This window comes from Trachemys scripta, chromosome 1 (genome assembly GCF_013100865.1).
Source record: "Trachemys scripta elegans isolate TJP31775 chromosome 1, CAS_Tse_1.0, whole genome shotgun sequence".
Classification (NCBI taxonomy): domain Eukaryota; kingdom Metazoa; phylum Chordata; order Testudines; family Emydidae; genus Trachemys; species Trachemys scripta.
The window spans coordinates 247,688,752-247,706,898 of record NC_048298.1 but is presented as its reverse complement, the minus strand read 5'-3'; the positions used below and the strand labels follow the sequence as shown (position 1 = coordinate 247,706,898).

The following is an 18,147-nucleotide window of genomic DNA, read 5'->3' as shown; positions in this document are numbered from 1 at the left end:
AGAGTTGCAGTAGGGTCCCGTACCAATGTTGACGGGCCCATTCTGGGGCTATGAGTATAACCTGCGCCCCGTCGGACTTCACCATCTGTAGGACCCTGCCTATCAGGGGGAAGGGCAGGAAGGCATAAAACAGGGGCCCCGACCAAGGGAGCAGGAACACGTCCGATATCGTACCGTCGCCCTCTCCCGCCCTGGAGGAGAATCAGGGACACAGGCAATTCTGGGTGGTGGCAAACAGGTCTACCTGGGGAGTGCCCCACTCTAGGAAGAGCCACCTGGCCACCTCTCCGTGCAGGGAACACTCGTCTGTTGGGAGAAAACCCTGCTCAGGTGATCCACAAGTCTGTTGCTCTTGCTGGGCAGGTAAAAAGCCTGCAGGAGGATGTTGTGAGCTATACAGAACTCCCACAGGAGCTGGGCTTCCTGGCACAAGGCCTGGGAACGCGTGCCCCCTTGCCTGTTGACATAATACATCGCGGTCGTATTGTCTGTGAGGACTCTGACCACCTTCCCTGCTATGTGCTGGCAGAAGGCCACACACGCCAGGCGTACGGCCCTGAGCTCCCTGACATTTATGTGTAGGGTCAGTTCCTCGGGTGACCACATACCCTGGGTCCTGAAGCCCACCAAGTGGGCTCCCCATCCCAGGTCCGAAGCATCGGACACAAGATCTAGTGAGGGAGGGGGCTCTCGGAAGGGAATACCCCGAAGCATGTTGCTCGGGAGGGACCACCATTGCAGGTCTGCCACCACTGTTGGTGGCACCGTGACGACCTTGTCCAGGCTGTCCCTGGACTGGGAGTAACGGGAGGGCAGCCAGAGCTGAAGGAGCCTCATCTTGAGCCTGGCATGTCGCACCACAGAGGTGCATGCTGCCATATGGTCTAAGATTTGAAGGCAGACTCGTGCCGTAGTTACCGGGTAGGCCATGACTGAGGCGATGAGCACTTCGAGCGTCTCGAATCTGTCCCGTGGGAGGGAGGCCGTGGCCACCCGTGAATCTAACAGCGCTCCTATGAAGTTTATGTGCTGAACCAGAAGTAACGTGGATTTCTCCTCGTTTACCACTAGGCCTAGAGCTGCGCAAGTGTTTAGCAGGAAGTTCATCTGCTCCTGCACCTGGGACCAAGACTTGCCCTTGAGTAGCCAGTCGTCGAGGTAGGGGAAGATCTGCAGCCCTTTCCTCCTGAGGTGGGCCACCACCATCGCCATACGCTTTGTGAAGACCCTGGGGGCAGTAGAAAGGCCAGTGAATAAACTGATAGTGGTTCTGACCCACCAGGAAACGGAGGAAGCGCCTGTGACCCTCGAAAATGTGGATGTGAAAATACGCATCCTGGAGGTCCAGAGCCATAAACCAATCCCCTGGGTCTAGGGATGGAATGATCGAGGCCAGGGACACCATGCAGAATTTGCAATGAACCAGGAACTGGTTGAGATTCCGCAGGTCGAGGATGGGCCGGAGCCCGCCTTTCGCCTTCGGGATGAGGAAATACCTGGAGTAGAATCCCTTGCCCCGGAATTCCTGAGGTACCCTCTCCGCGCTACCTCTCGGCCTAGAAGGAGGGCATGCTCCAGGTCCCTGGCCGGCTCCCGGGACGGAGGATGATGGGGAGGGGGCGAAACGAACTGCAACCTGTACCCTTGGGAGATGGTGCTGAGGACCCATCGGTCCGACGTTATACGGGACCATTGCAGTCAGAAGGCCGATAAACCGTTGGCAAAACTCAACTTTATTAACTGCGGGGGGTGTTCCCTGGCAACAGGCCCGGTGATCCCCCACAATGAGTCAAAAGCGCCTCTTCCCTGGCCTCTTGGCCTTCGAGGGGCCAGGTTGTGGGGCTGAACGGGATTGGCATTGGGATCGACGTCTCTGCTCCCCTCTGCCTTTTAGGCAGGGGCTCGTATCTGCCCCGAGCCAGAGGAGCGGAGGTGTAAGGCCTGGGCTTGTCCTTGGCGGGTGGGACATACAGGCCTAGCGTCTGCAGGGTGGTGTGGGAATCCTTCATTCCATGCAGACCCGTGTCCGTTTGGTCCGCAAACAGGGCCCTCCCGTCAAATGGCAGGTCCTGCATGATGGACTGAGTCTCCAAGGACAGCCCCGATAGCAAGAGCCACGACGCCCTCTGCATGGAGATGGTCGAAGACATTGAACGGGCCGCTGTGTCCGCCGCATCAGAAGCCGCCAGGAGAGCGGCTTTGGCCACTGCTACACCCTCGTCGACCAAGGCCCGGAACTCCTTCCTGTCCTTGTCCTGAAGGAGGGGTTCAAACTTTGGGAGGGACCCTCACAGATTAAAATCATAGTGGCTCAGTAGCACCTGGTGGTTAGCCACTCTGAGCCGGAAACTCGCCGAGGAATAAACCTTTTTTCCAAAGGTATCAAATCTCCGAGCGTCCTTGTCCTTGGGTGTGGGCGCGGGCTGGCCATGCCGCTCACGGTGGTGAACGGACTCTATCACCAGAGAGTTCGGAGCTGGATGGGTATAGAGGTATTCGTGCTCCCTTGTGGGCACAAAATACTTCCTCTCAGCCTTCTTAGAAACGGGCCCCAGGGAGGCCTGGGTCTGCCAAAGGCCAGTGGAAATATTGGCCACTCCCTGGTGCAGTGGAAGGGCCACACGGCCCGGTGCCGAAGCGGTCAGAACATTGAATAAAGTGTCCAAGGGCTCCTCCATCTCCTCGTCCTGGAGCTGGATGTTCGATGCCACCCTTCTAAGTAGCTCCTGGTGAGCCTTAAAGTCCTCCTGAGAGACGGGAGGTGGCACCGCAATGGACTCGTCCAGCGCCAAAGAGGCAGCTGGCACGGTGCCTTCAATGTCCGGTGGCGCCAGCGGCTCGAACTCTGGACCTGGGCCCGGGGTCAGTGCTGGTGGTTCGGTGCCCGCAGCCTGGTCATGGTGCTGAGGCGGAGACGCCGAGTGGGCCTGAGAGGCTCCAGCCATGGAGCGGGATCTCGGCGGTGCGGGCGCCTGGGGCCACGGTGCCCACTGGCACCATTGTCCATGCCAGGGAACCCCCTGCCACTGAGAAGCGTGGGGGCCCAGCAGAGTCGCTTGCTGCTGCGGTGCGGAGCAGCCCAGAGAGGGGCGGCTGGGCGCCGACACCGAGGTCCTAGACGACCGCACGGTGCCGTACGATTGACTGGAACGGTCTCTGTCATGACATCTCCTGCCCCGAGATTTCGACCTCGACAACGAGGACAGATAAATCTCTCTCGACTCCCTTCGGCGACCGTGGCTACGACTCTGCGGTGCCAGGGACTCCCGGGACGCACTCCGAGCGCGGCATCTATCGCGGCGGGCGCTTGAGTAAGAATGCCGGTGCCGTTGGCACCGAGACCTGTTCCTCTCACTCTGGCTCAAAGAGGAGCGGCGTTGCCTCTTGTCCCGGCGTCTACGGTCCCTGCGACCAGAGGAGTCAGGCTCACTCCCAGAAGACCCGGCCCGCGGGGTGGAAATGTGCCGCGGGCTTCGGGTCAGCCTTTCAACCCGGGAAGGCACCTCAATCTCCGATACGTCCGGAGAGGGCTGATGTGCGCCCAAGGGCAGCTTCTCTCGGGACCGGGGGCCCGACTGAGGTGACGCTCCTGGCACTGGTAGGGCTAGGATGTCGCGCGTGGCCTGGGCTGCCTCTGGCATCGAAGGCATCCGCACTTCGGGAGAGGCTCGTGCAGATGGGACCAGACTACTCCGCTCAGCCCGAGTCGGGGATCGTGGGTTGCCCAACTCGGGTCTGGCCTCCCCATTCTCCTTCTCTCGGCGCCGCTGAGTCTTTCCCTGCTTCTTAGCTGGGGAGCGGTGCCGACTCGTAGACGGTGCCTTACTACGCACCGAAGACGCGGTGCCCAGCGCGGCGTCGGGTCAACGCGCCAGTGCCGGGACCAGTGCCGACTCCATCAGAAGTGCCCGGAGTCGGATCTCATGCTCTCGCTTCGTCTGGGGCTTGAAAGAGCAGCAAATTTTGCAACGCTCACTAACGTGAGCCTCGCCCAGACAGCAAAGACACCGGGAGTGAGGATCGCTTCTGGGCATAGGATTGCGACAAGAGTCACACGACTTGAAGCCTGGGCCATGGAGCATGCCCTGAGCGAGGCTAAGAACTAGAGAAAGTGTTCATACGCGAACTGGATACCACGAAGATTATAAGCGCTGCAGCCAAGGTTGGAGCAGAAGTTCTGACTACCTTCACTGGCGGCAAGAAGGAACTGAGGGTGGGGGGAGCACGCAGCCCCTTTTATGGCGCAATATACAGGTGCCACTCCAGGGGTCGCAGCGGTGCTCCCCCAGTACGGGTACTGCTAAGGGAAAAACTTCCGGCACCAGTGCACGTGGCGAGCAAGCACACCTATACTGGAATACACATGAGCTATCACCGAAGAAGAATCTCACTTTTCTTTTCTTTTTTTAAAATTTGTAATTGAAATTATCAAAATCAAATATGCATAACTTGTACTGATTTACCGTAAATGAAGTAGCACTAATTATATGGTAGCTGCTAGATTGCTATGCTCATATGATTGTTATAATGACACATTTAAGGAATGAATAGGACAAGTTCTATAATAATATCTTCAGGTAAAACATCATTGCTTTTATAAAATAAAATAATATAGCTACACAAAAAAGTCTACCAAATAATTTAGTTACATGTAGACATATAAGGTGCATCATCAATTGGAGCATTATAAAATATTGCTAAGCTTGCCAGTTATTGCCCTATTTCTAACATTCCTGATCAGGGGAAGCTTATTAAGGAGATTGTACCAAAATAGTTCTGAACATTACCTGACATCCTCAGATTCCTTTAGACATCTTTCTATAAGATGGCTATTGTACAGAGACAATTTTGAACATAAGAATATAAAAATGGCCATCCTGGGTCAGACCAACAGTTCATCTAGCCCAGTATCTTGTCTTTTGACAGTGGCTGATGCCAGATGCCTCAAACAGAATGAACAGAACAGGGCAATTGCTGAGTGATCCATCCCCTGTCATCTGCTCCCAGCTTCTGACACAGGCTTAGGGACATCCAGAGCATGGGGTGAGTCCCTGACCACCTTGGCTAGAAGCCTTCACAACATCCCCTGGCAATGAGTTTCACAGGTTCACTGTGTGTTGTGTGAAGAAATACTTCCTTCCGTTTGTTTTAAACCTGTTGCCTGTTAACCAGGGTGACCTCTGGTTCTGATATTATGTGAAGGGGTAAATAACATTTCCTTATTATTCACTTTCTCCACACCACTGATGATTTTATGGACCTCTAACATATCTCCCCCTTAGTCATCTCTTTTCCAAACTGTACAGTCCCAGTCCTTTTAATCTCTCCTCAGATGGAAGCTGTTTCATACCCTAATATTTTTTGTTGCCCTTCTCTGTCCTTTTTCCAATTCCAATATATCCTTTTTTAGTTGGGGCAACCAAGACTTCATGAAGTATTCAAAATGTGGGTGTATCATGAATACATGTATTTACATTATGTATTTTCTGTCTTATAATCTATCTCTTTTCTAATAGTTCTTAACATGTTAGCTTTTTTGACTGTCACTGCACACTGAGCAGATGTTTTCAGAGAACTATCCACAATGTCTCCAAGATCTCTTTCTTAAGTGGTAACAGCTAATATAGACTCCATCGTTTTGTACGTATAGTTGTGATTATGTTTTCCACTGTCCATTACTTTACATTTCTTAAGATTGAATTTCATCTGCCACTTTGCTGCCCAGTCAGCAAGTTTATTGAGATCCCTTTCTAACTCTTCATAGTTAGCTATGGACTTAACTATATTGAGTAGTTTTGGATTATCTGAAAACTTTGCCACCGCACTGTTTACCCCTTTTTCCAGATCATTTATGAATATGTTGAACAGCACTGGTCCCACTACAGATACTTCGGGGAACCCACTATTTACTTCTCTCCATTCTGAAAACTGACCATTTATTCCTCTTTTAACCAGTTACCAATCCATGAGAGGACCTTCCCTCTTATCCCATGATTGCTTAGTTTACTTAAGAGCCTTTGGCGAAGGCCTGTCAAAGGCTTTCTGAAAGACCAACTACACTATAGCCACTTGTCCACATGTTTGTAGACCCCCTCAAAGAATTCAAATAGATTGGGGAGGCATGATTTTCCTTGACTTTTCCCCAACAAATCATGTTCATTTATGTGTCTGATACTTTTGTTCTTTACTACAGTTTCAAGCAATTTGCTTGGTACTGAAGTTAGGCTTACTGGCCTATAATTGTCAGGATCACCTCGGGAACCTTTTTTAAAAACAATTGGCATTACATTAGCTAACCTCCAGTGATCTGGATTTAAGTGATAGGTTACATACCAAGTTAATGGTTTTGCAATTTCATATTTGAGTTCCTTCATAACTCTTGGGTGAATACCATCTGTTCCTGGTGACTTCGTACTGTTTAATTTATCAATTTGTTACAAAACCCCCCTCTATCGATACCTCATATGTGGGAATTTCCCTCACATCCTCTTCAGTAAGACTGATGCAAAGAATTCATTTAGGTTCTCTTCAATGGCCTTGTCTTCCTTGAGTGCTTCTTTAGTACTTTCATCATTAGCAATGATTGTTTGGCAAACTTCCTGCTTCTGCTATATTTAAAAATTCTTTTTTGGCCTGCCTAATTATATTTTTACACTTGATTTCCCAGAATCTATGTTCCTTTCTATTTTCCTCAGTAGGATTTGACTTCTAATTTTCAACGGATGCCTTTTTGCTTCTAACTGCCTCTTTTACTGGTTAGCTATGGTGGCATTTTTTTTGGTCCTCTTACTTTTTTTTTTATTTGGGTTATACATTTAATTTGAGCCTCTACTATGGTGTTTTGTTCTCCTAGCTGTAATTAGACAAAGGTATCTATGCTGATTCTTTAAGTTGTATCAGCTGTCTTTGATACCACTGATATTGCAGCAGTGTTGACATGGCTGTGGAGAGACAGAATAGTGGTTGGAAGATTCTAGTCTTTTCTCTCACAAAAAGACCCAAGAGGGTAGTGTTGGGCAATAGTTTTATGGCACCACGTTTTCCTGTAGCAGGCACTACAGTATTTGTTCTGTCACACTCCTGTTTAATGCACATGTAAGACAGCTAGAGGATTTAGTGCAATAGTTTGGACCTCAGAGCTACTGGTACTCAGATCTATACCTCTTTTTCCTCTGATGCAGAGGATGCAGTCTCTAAGCTTCTCTAGTATCTTAAGTTTCAATTGGGCCCAGCAGGATAAATTGCTGCCTAGAACTCAATTCAGGTAAAAGGGAAGAAATTCTCATTGTCACAGAGAAATATCCAGAGGAGAGAAAGGCATTGATATATACCATCTCAGAGGAGAGACATACCCTGCCTGTTATTAGAGTGCATAATCTAAGGATCTTGTTAGATCCAGTTGCTTATAGATGGTGAAGTAGTAGCAATATCCAAAAGTGCTCTCTTCCTTTTGGCAAGGAGACCTCAAACTTTCCACTTGCATGTAGACCCTTGCTGTGGTGGTCCATACCTTTTATCACATCCAGATTCGAACACACTGCAATAATCCACTGAAGATGTCCCTAGAAACTACCCAAAAACTTCAACTAGCAGAGACTGCATCTTCCCACTTACACAGTGGTGTTTCTCACAGATAGCATATTACATCTGTGCTACAGAATCTACCTTGTTTCCAGTTCATTTTTGGATGTTGGTTACGTCTTACATGGTTTGGGTCCTCATTGTCTTAGAGATTCTCTTTCTCTCCTGCCTCATGCCAACAGTTGAGCTCCTTGGAGATGCCTGGATGTCTCTATTACAGAAGTTCTGACAGGGTATTTATCATGAAGGTTCCTAGAACCTTGAACTCTTTATCAGCTACATTCTGAAACAGCCTAAACTTTGCTGACTTTCAGGTCATGCTGCAACACATATTTGTTTACTAAGGCATTTGCCTAAAAGAGATCTGTAAGGTTTCAGGGAAGATTACTAAAGCCATTAATTGACACTTTATCAATCTGCTCTGTAACTAATACTAATGCATGTGAGTAATTTTATGGAAGTGAACACTTCTATTGAGTTAAGTGGGACTTCTCAAATGCATAAGAATCAGAATCAGGGCCTTAGAGCTGTTTGGAATTTGCATTTTATAATTCAAGTATATTTTTTAAAAGTCAAACAAAAACTAGGCTATTTTTAAAGTTTTATCAATTACAGGAATAGCTCTTGCAATGTAGCACTCTTACTTTTTTTTTCTTCTTCACATTTATTGGCAGATTATAGTAAATTGCACAATCTCTTATCTTTCAGTATATTTTTTCAGCATATAACCCAGTATAATCAACCTTAGGGAAGTCACAGCTTTATATTACCTCCCGTACTTTCCTGGCTTTGACCTATTAGCTATTAGGAGCTGAAAGGGTTTTTTGGTTTGCCATAATGAGGATTACCCAGGATCCCCACTTGGTATATTAATAAGATGAGTTTGGATCGGATGATACTAGTCCTATTTATCTGGAAATATGGGGACTGTGACAGGGTGGACTAGGTCCAGAGACCCCTGCTGGAGGACTCATGGGCCTGCCTCACCCCACTCCAGAAGAGAGCAGAGGGAAGTCCTCCATGTGACCTAGGGTGGCTGCAGAGAAACAACCAATCAGAAGGGCTGTTCGACTGGCCAATCAGGGGCCTGAATACCTATATAAAAGGAAGCAGCAGAGGCAGAGCAGTCAGTTGCTCGAAGAGGAGGAACTGGGTGCCTGGCTGGCTGGAAGAGCAGCAGGACCATGGACAGGTCAGTGCGGGCAGGCTGAGCCCAGGAGACTGAGCCCAGAACATAGACAGACCGGGCAAGGGTACTGTGATGCGCCCTGCTGGTCTGGTTGAAGACTGAGCCCAGGGAGGACTGCCAAAAGGACACCGACCGAGGGTACCACGATGGGCCCCTGTCAGGCTGTTAAAGAACACAGTGCCTCCAGGGAGGAAGCCTTGGTGCTACGGCCCCATACCTGGGCCATGAGAAAGAACTAGAGACTGTGTACCCTTGAAGGACAGTGCATGTGACTCAGCCAGAGGGCTGAGTCACTAAAGACCTGCCAAACAACCATCGGCTGGGGAGGGGTCATGAGAGGCAGGTGCCACCCCATTGTAAGAACTGAAAGAAAGGCAGCCTCACAACCGACCAGAAAGGGGGTGCCCATGAGAGGTGGGTGCCATCCCCGTTCAAGACTGACTGATTGCAGACACATATCAGCCAGAGAGGGGGCACTTGTGAGAGCAGGGTGCCACAGGAACAAATGTTTTTGAATCCTCTCTTGAAGTTGGGGATGAAGGTTGCAGTTGCAGCATTATATGCTGCAAGTACTGCTGAGGGGTCTCCAATGTATATACTCTTACAAGTAATTCTTCTTAAGCCTGCTTCGGGTACAGTAGGGTCAAAGGAATTGTTCTATATGAGAGCATCCTTCCTTTGACCTTCCTCACACATAGTGACACATTTTACACATTAAGTAGTATTTCGCACCATGCATACCCCCATTTAAATCAGTGAGATTTCTCATGGAGTAAGGTACTACAAAATGTGAATAAGTGTGCAGAATCTGGACTATATAAAAGGGGAAGGGTATAAAGTTGCAGGGAACTGTGGGGAGAAATCTAACAAACACAATCACAGGTGACACCAGTCCTCTAATCCGACCTGTGTTCTTAGAGAAGCCTTTTTGAACCTTCACAGAGTCAGAAGTTATAACCCCAGAAAAGGACATTATTTTGTCTAACCTCCTGTACAACATATGACTTCCCTGAATTAATTCCTATTTGAACTAGAGTATATCTTTTAGAAAAATATCCAATCTTGATTTAAAAATTGGCAGTGATGGAAAATCCAGCTCAACCCTTGTAAATTATTTTAATGACGAATTACCCTCACTGTTAAAAATGTGCACCTTATTTCCAATCTGAATCTGTCTAGCTTCAACTGGGAGCTCAAGCTGAGCTAGTTAACCACACCGGGACCCCAAGTCTCTTGCAAAGTCACAGCTTCCCAGTGTACAGTCCCCCACCCTGTAAGTATGGCCTAGATTCTTCTTCGTAGATGTATAACTTTGCAGTTGACCAAATTAAAATGCATCTTGTTAGTTTGAGCCCAACTTTACTAAGTGATCCAGATCATTCTGTGTCAGTGACCTGTCTTCTTCATTATTTAGCACTTTCCCAATCTTTTGGTAATCTGCAAACTATATCAGTGATTATTTTATTTATCTATTGTCTTCCCAGGCATTGATAAAAATGTTAAATAAAACAGGGCCTTCTACTAATGACTCAGGAATTTTGTTATTTATTATTTTATTTATGATTATTTATGATTTTAGTACCATCACTATGAAAGTCAAGGGGACCAAGAGTTTAAACAATTCCTAGTTACCAGTATATAGATATTTCCAAAAATTTCAGCCCAAATGTTTAAAAATTAGCAAAATTATACACAACTAAAAGATGGATTCTTATAATGGGTAACTTTAGCCATAGAGTTGGGTAACCTTAGCTATAGGTGTCTGTGACATATATAATATGTAAGATATTTGGTCAAAGATTGTCTTTGAAGCTGCAATGCCCCTAGGTTTGGTTCCCCCAAATCTGGGGAGCCTAAGAAATGTCTGTGACGGGTTCCAACATAGAAACCCTCTTGGGACTGTCATCTGATGTGCTGAGACTACCTCTGAGCCCATTTTCTCTGTCAGTTTGGGCCTCCAGAACCCTGTTTTGTTGAGCCAGATACACTAATCTGCTGCAACACAGACCCAGTGTCTGACCCACGCCCCCAAAGCAGCAAACTTAACTGAAAATAGCTAGCACCCAGACACCCAGCTCCCAATGGGATCCAAACCCCAAATAAATCCGTTTTACACTGTATAAAGCTTATACAGGGTAAACTCAAAAATTGTCCACCCTCTATAACACTGATAGAGAGATATGCACAGCTGTTTACTCCTCCAGGTACTACTTACTTACTCTGGGTTCAATAATAAACAAAAGTGATTTTATTAAGTATAAAAAGTAGGATTTAAGTGGTTTCAAGTAATAACAGACAGAACAAAGTAAGTTACCAAGCAAAATAAAACAAAACAAAAGTCTAAGCCTAATATATTTAAGAAATTCAATACAGGTAAATCTCACCCTCAGAGATGTTCCAATAAGCTTCTTTCGCAGACTAGACTCCTTCCTAGTCTGGGCCCAATCCTTTCCCCCGGTACAGTTCTTGTTACCAGCTCAGGTGGTAACTAGGGGATTTCTCATGACTGGAACCTCCTTTGTTCTGTTCCACCCCCTTATATAGCTTTGGCACAAGGTGGGAATCCTTTGTCTCTCTGGGTCCCCACCCCTCCTTCTAAATGGAAAAGCAGCAGGTTTAAGATGGATTCCAGTACCAAGTGATATGGTCATATGTCCTGTGAGACTTAAGCCTTCATTTTTCCTGGCCTGACTCACAGGAAGTCTTGCAAGTAAACAAAGCCATTTACAACCAATTGTCCTAGTTGATGGGAGCCATCAAGATTCCAAACCCAGGGCCGCCCATGGGGGGGCAAGTGGGGCAATTTGCCCCAGGTCCCGGGCCCTGTAGGGGCCCCCACGAGAGTTTTTCGGGGCCCCTGGAGCGGGGTCCTTCACTCGCTCCGGGGACCCGGAAAACTCTTGCGGGGCCCGGGCACCCGGAGCTTTTTCCACTCCAGGTCTTCAGCAGCAGTTTGGCGGTGGGGGGTCCTTCCGCTCCAGGACCCGCCACCAAAGTGCCCTGAAGACCCGCAGCGAGGGGTCCTTCCACCCCAGGACCCACTGCCAAAGTGCCGGATCTTCGGTGGCAATTTGGCGGCGGGGGCCCCCTGCCGTCGAAGACCCCAGACCCCCTGAATCGTCTGGGGAGCCCTGTCCAAACCACCATTAATGGCCCACACTTTGCATAATTACAATAGGACCTCAGCGTTATAGTTCATGTTTCTTGTATATTTCAGATACAAGAATGATACATTTATAGAAATAGGATGACCACAACCAGTAGAATATAAGCTTTGTAATGATACCTTACACGAGACCTTTTGCATGAGGCATATTCCAGTTACATTATATTCACACTCATTAGCATATTTTCATAAAATCATATGGAGTGCAATGTCACAATGTCAAACTAGCTTTTCCATAACTGGTGAACCATCTGAGTTGGGATTGCAACTTAATCCAGCCTAACTTCTAGCTGCATGAGCTAGTAGTGCTCCTTAAATTATGCAAATACGAATTATTTTAATATGTCCATCACTGCTGTCTTTGGGCACCATCTATAATCATACTACAGAAAAATACTGCACCAAAAGTTTAGTCTGAAAGATAAACAGATTATGAAACCATTAAATAATCTAAAATTTATCACAAATAATAAAAACCCCACATGTTAATCATTGTATTTACATATTGTAATAACAAATGGTTGCCCCTCCATAAAAAATACATTGTTATAAAATTATTTAAACCTTGGGGTGCCAGACTCTATAAAAATAGATTATGACTTGAGCACTTAAAAGAAAATAAATATAGTTGTTTGTGCAGTAGTCATATAGGAGAATACTGTTTCCACTTAGTATCTTCACTGCACAGACATGAACAATTTTTTATCTGTTCTACTTATTTTATAAACATTTTTAAATGGATACTGAAATGGATTTTACCAGTAAGACAGACCTATCTCATTAAAGCCACTGTAGCCCAGCTCTTGCCTGCTTAGTCCCAGATCTTCAAGGTCCATGCACTTAAATCCTGCTGGACACTGGTAACCTTCTTCTAGCTCTCTGGAACAGTGGGTATCTGGGATAGCTAAATTATTCCAGGTTACATTTCTGTGAAAAATACAATATCAAACGGTTAGATGTATTCAGGTTTCATATACTTAACTTGTATATTTACTGAGTTTAACATTCATTATTAATCCGGGTTATTTTGCAATGAAAAGTCAATATTTTAAATCCTGTAAAATAATTTTATTTAAAACAATTTATTTTAGTGAATTCAGTGCACATGGGAAAGGTCAGGCTAACGCACCTGGAGACTGAAGTTCCCTTCCTTTAGCAGCAGTAGTAACAACAGCAGTCACATAGTACTATCTAGAGGCCCCAACCAAGATGAGAACCCCATTGTGCAAGATGCTGTCCAAACAAATATGGCAATAAAAATCATAAATAATATTAACAGTAAGAAACACTCCCTGACCCACAATATGGGAAGAGGAGAGGAGGAAGTATTATTATCCCCATTTTGCATATAGGGAGCTGAGGCACAAAACCTGAGATTCTTCTAAGGAGACCAAGGGAGTTAGACAACCATCTCCCATTGGAATTCATTAGAAGTTGAGCACCCAACTCTCATAGGCTTTTTTAGAAATTCCAGCCAGAGACACTAAGTGACTTTCCCAAAGTCACACAGGAAATCTGTGGCAGTGCTCGGAACTGAACCTTGATCTCCCAAGACTCAGTCCAGTGTCTTAATACTGATCCTTTCAGTTTCAGTAATATATTTTATCACAGACCAGGTCAATCTTTGTAATCTCTGACATATCTATTACAGCCAAACATTCATTAATACATTTTATGGAATTGAAATGTCTGATTTGTTTGTTTGTAATGATCTGATGAGCTGACTATCTATAAGCATAAAATCTCAAGGACAGATAAAAAATTAGCAATGGTTAAAAAAATTCATACGCATTTCGGACTGCAGTATGTGTCAAAAGGGATATAAATAAATAACAGTTGCCAGTTAAATTGCTATGTAAAATTAGCCTATTGCAAGAGAGATAGTGGATTATATCATTTACCCTTTTATAGGCTAAGCTTGGCTCTTGTGTGTTTGACTTTTTATCTATTTTTTATCTATTTTTATCATCAAAACTTGTTCCTGAGTGTGATCCAAACAGGAAATGCTCCTAACATAAGTTTTAGTCTGCCCTTTGGTATATTACTCCTTATGATTCTTCTAAAAGTCCTCCTCTTTTAATCTAATTCCCAGAGGCATTTTTATGACTACTTTGGGTGAAGAGAGACTTTAATTACTTTATTTTTCTTGCTTTCATGTGATGGATTGGATCACAGAAACCCTTTGGGACTGCCACCTGATGTGCCTAGACTACCTCTGAGCCTGTTTTACCTGCCAGCTTGGGATTTCAGTACCCTGCCTGGTTTGAGCCAGGCATGCTAGGGTGCTACAAACACAGACCCAGGTCTGAACTACGTCCCCCAAAAGCTGTAGGCTTAACTAAAAACAACTTAAGAAGTGCTCCTGTCTCCAGCATTCAGATACCCAAATCCCAATGGGGTCCAAACCCCAAATAAATCCGTTTTACCCTGTATAAAACTCATTAAATTTTTGTTCGCCTTCTATAACATTGATAGAGAGATATGCACAGCTGTTTCCCCCCTCCTCCAGGTATTAATACATACTCTGGGTTAATTAATAAGTAAAAAGTGATTTTATTAAATACAAAAAGGAGGACTTAAGTGGTTCCAAGTAATAACAGACAGAACTAAGTGAATTACCAAGCAAAACAAAGTAAAACCCGCATGTCTATGCCTAATACAGTAAAAAAGTGATTACAGATGAAATCTCACCCAGTAAGATTCTTTTACAGACTAGCCTCCTTCTAGTTTGGGTCCAGCAATCACTCTCACCCCTGTAGTTACTGTCCTTTGTTCCAGTTTCTTTCAGGTATCCTTTGGGGGTGGAGAGGCTACCTCTTGAGCCAGCTGAAGACCAAATGGGAGGGGTTTCCAGGAGCTTAAATAGACTCTCTCTTGAGGGTGGAAACCCCTCCCCCTCTCCTATGCAGAATCCAGCTGCAAGATGGAGTTTTGGAGTCACGTGGGCAAGTCACATGTCCATACATGACTCAGAACTTTACAGGCTGGGCTACCTTCCCAGGAAAGCTCAGATGTGGATTGGCATCTCTCAACGTTCATTGTTAGCTTAAGTGTTCCTTGGGCACTTACTGAGAATAGTCTTTTCTCAAGAAGCTGACCAACTGCTTCACTGAGGCTACTTAAAATCAAACAAGTACATAGCCAATATTCATAACTTCAAATACAAATATGATACATGCATGTAAATAGGATGAATATATCCAGTAAATCATAACCTTTGCAGAGATATGTTACATGGCATATCTAGCATAAAACATATTCCAGTTATGTCACATTTACACTAATAAGCATATTTCTATAAACCATTATGTGGTGCAACGGCACAGCATGCATTATTAAAAAATTAATCTATAATTTGTGAAGGTGAAACTGAAGCTTCCTGCACAATTTTCTTTAGGCAAGGAAACAACTGTAGTTCAAATCACTCAGCGTCCATCTTTGCCTGGTACAGAAAGAGTTGCATACATAGAATCATAGAATATCAGGGTTGGAAGGGACCTCAGGAGGTCATCTAGTCCAGTGGTTCTCAAACTAGGGCCACCGCTTGTTCAGGGAAAGCCCCTGGCGGGCCGGGCCGGTTTGTTTACCAGCTGCGTCCGCAGGTTCGGCCGATCGCAGCTCCCACTGGCCATGGTTCGCCGCTCCAGGAAGGGTGGCCAGCACGTCCCTCGGCCCGCACTTTCTGCAGCCCCCATTGGCCTGGAACGGCGAACCATGGCCAGCAGCCCTAGTTTGAGAATCACTGATCTAGTCCAACCCCCTGCTCAAAGCAGGACCAATCCCCAACTAAATCATCCCAGCCAGGGCTTTGTCAAGCCTGACCTTAAAAACCTCTAAGGAAGGAGATTCCACCACCTCCCTAGGTAACCCATTCCAGTGCTTCACCACCCTCCTTGTGAAAAAGTTTTTCCTAATATCGAACCTAAACCTCCCCCACTGCAACTTGAGACCATTACTCCTTGTTCTGTCATCTGCTACCACTGAGAACAGTCTAGATCCATCCTCTTTTGAACACCCTTTCAGGTAGTTGAAAGTAGCTATCAAATCCCACCTCATTCTTCTCTTCTGCAGACTAAATAATCCCAGTTTCCTCAGCCTCTCCTCATAAGTCATGTGCTCCAGCCCCCTAATCATTTTGATGCGTTGGAGAGGTTTAAGCTGTGGACTGTAGGTGATGGCCAGTGGAGTTCTGTTGGTTAACCCAGATCAGTGATCTACAACCCATCCTGGACAATGATCCCTCACTTTCACAGACCTTGGGAGGCAGGCCAGTCCTCGCCCACAGACAACCTGCCAACCTTAAGCATATTCTCACCAGCAACCACGCACCGCGCCATAACAACTCTAACTCAGGAACCAACCCATGCAACAAACCTCGATGCCAACTCTGCCCACATATCTACACCAGCAACACCATCACTGGACCTAACCAGATCAGCTACAACATCACCGGCTCATTCACCTGCACGTCCACCAATGTTATATATGCCATCATATGCCAGCAATGCCCCTCTGCTATGTACATTGGCCAAACTGGACAGTCACTACGCAAGAGGATAAATGGACACAAGTCAGATATCAGGAATGGCAATATACAAAAACCTGTAGGAGAACACTTCAACCTCCCTGGCCACACAATAGCAGATGTAAAGGTAGGCATCTTACAGCAAAAAAACTTCAGGACCAGACTCCAAAGAGAAACTGCTGAGCTCCAGTTCATTTGCAAATTTGACACCATCAGATCAGGATTAAACAAAGACTGTGAATGGCTATCCAACTACAGAAACAGTTTCTCCTCCCTTGGTGTTCACACCTCAACTGCTAGCAGAGCACCTCACCCTCCCTGATTGAACTAACCTCGTTATCTCCACACTGATATATACCTGCCTCTGGAGATTTCCATTACTTGCATCTGAAGAAGTGAGGTTCTTACCCACGAAAGCTTATGCTCCCAGTACTTCTGTTAGTCTCAAAGGTGCCACAGGACCCTCTGTTGCTTTTTACAGATTCAGACTAACACGGCTACCCCTCTGATACTTAAGGTATGTAAAATCATTCATACTAGAATATTTATTGCACAATATAAGTATTTTGATATTGTGCTATATCTGTACAAAAGACATTCTGCTAAAGGATTATCATGGTAACATTTTATGAATATTCTTAGCAGTGAAAATTAATTCATTGGCACAAGCATATTCAGAGCTCATGCCACTAAGAACTAATGAATTTTACATTATGCTTTACATTAGGAAATCCCAATTCCCAGAGTCAAGAGATTCCCTATGTTAGGGAATATTATTAAAAGTACTGCTTGCTCAGTCATTAAAATGCAAGACACTAATTTTCAAATGTTTCATTTAAACCTAGGTCACTTCCATATTGTATCTACTCTCCAAATTACAGTAAATGGTCTTCAATCCTATTCCTGGAGGAATATAGCTTCCTTCCCTGACAATGTCAAAATCATTTTTGGACAGTAAGGAAGCCGAGCTCTGTCTGATACATTGGGTCTTTCAGACAAGACAACATCGTTGAGATGCTTATATATACTGAGATTGCGTTTGTGTTTTGAGCAAGTACAGTATATCAAGATAGAGCTATATGCGACAAGAACATTATGCAGAATTTAGGTGCAAAATAGTTTAAATTATATTACTCCCTGTTGTTCCAATAGTCTAGAAATGCTCAATATTTACTAAAGTCTTGGTTCAGCAAGGTGCAGCAGCATGTGCCTAACTTTAAGCACTTGAGTAGTCCCATTACGCAATGTGCTTAAGTAACTTGCTGAATAGGGGACTTGATAACTTATAGCTACAAATTCTTACAATATGTACAATAAAAGACTTCATTCTTATAGCTCTACAAATAACTCAGCATTTTACATTTCTGCATGGTTTTCAAAGCCTCTGGGGCAAATACTTCATCTTTTAAGCTGATCAGCTGTGCAAAGCCCTGAACAAAGCAGAACTAAGCAACAGAGGGGCGTTGGACACAGGGCTAGGGTAACCATGTATATCCACCAGCTAAACTCCTTTGTGGTTAGGGACGGCTACTATAGCCCAAGATTGTGCTAAAAGCCAGTGTGCTGGCACCTTTTGGTGTGGAGAAGAAGATTCTTCCCATCTTCTCCTCCCCATATACACAAACACTAGCAGGGCAACATGAACGAATGTGTCTTGACATGGCACAGCCAATCCACTGCCCCTTT

At 45.5% G+C, this 18,147-nt stretch overlaps 1 protein-coding gene across 1 annotated transcript in view; it reads right to left on the bottom strand.

The window, feature by feature from the left end:
* Window positions 1–12,858, bottom strand: part of NALCN (sodium leak channel, non-selective) — a 268,079-nt gene extending 255,221 nt beyond the window's left edge. Inside the window, exon 1 of the mRNA XM_034758207.1 lies at window positions 12,709–12,858. Within this exon, the coding sequence (XP_034614098.1) occupies window positions 12,709–12,772 (64 nt within the window). The 5' untranslated portion in view covers window positions 12,773–12,858. The remainder of the gene's footprint in view (window positions 1–12,708) is intronic.
* Window positions 12,859–18,147: the final 5,289 nt, after the last annotated feature.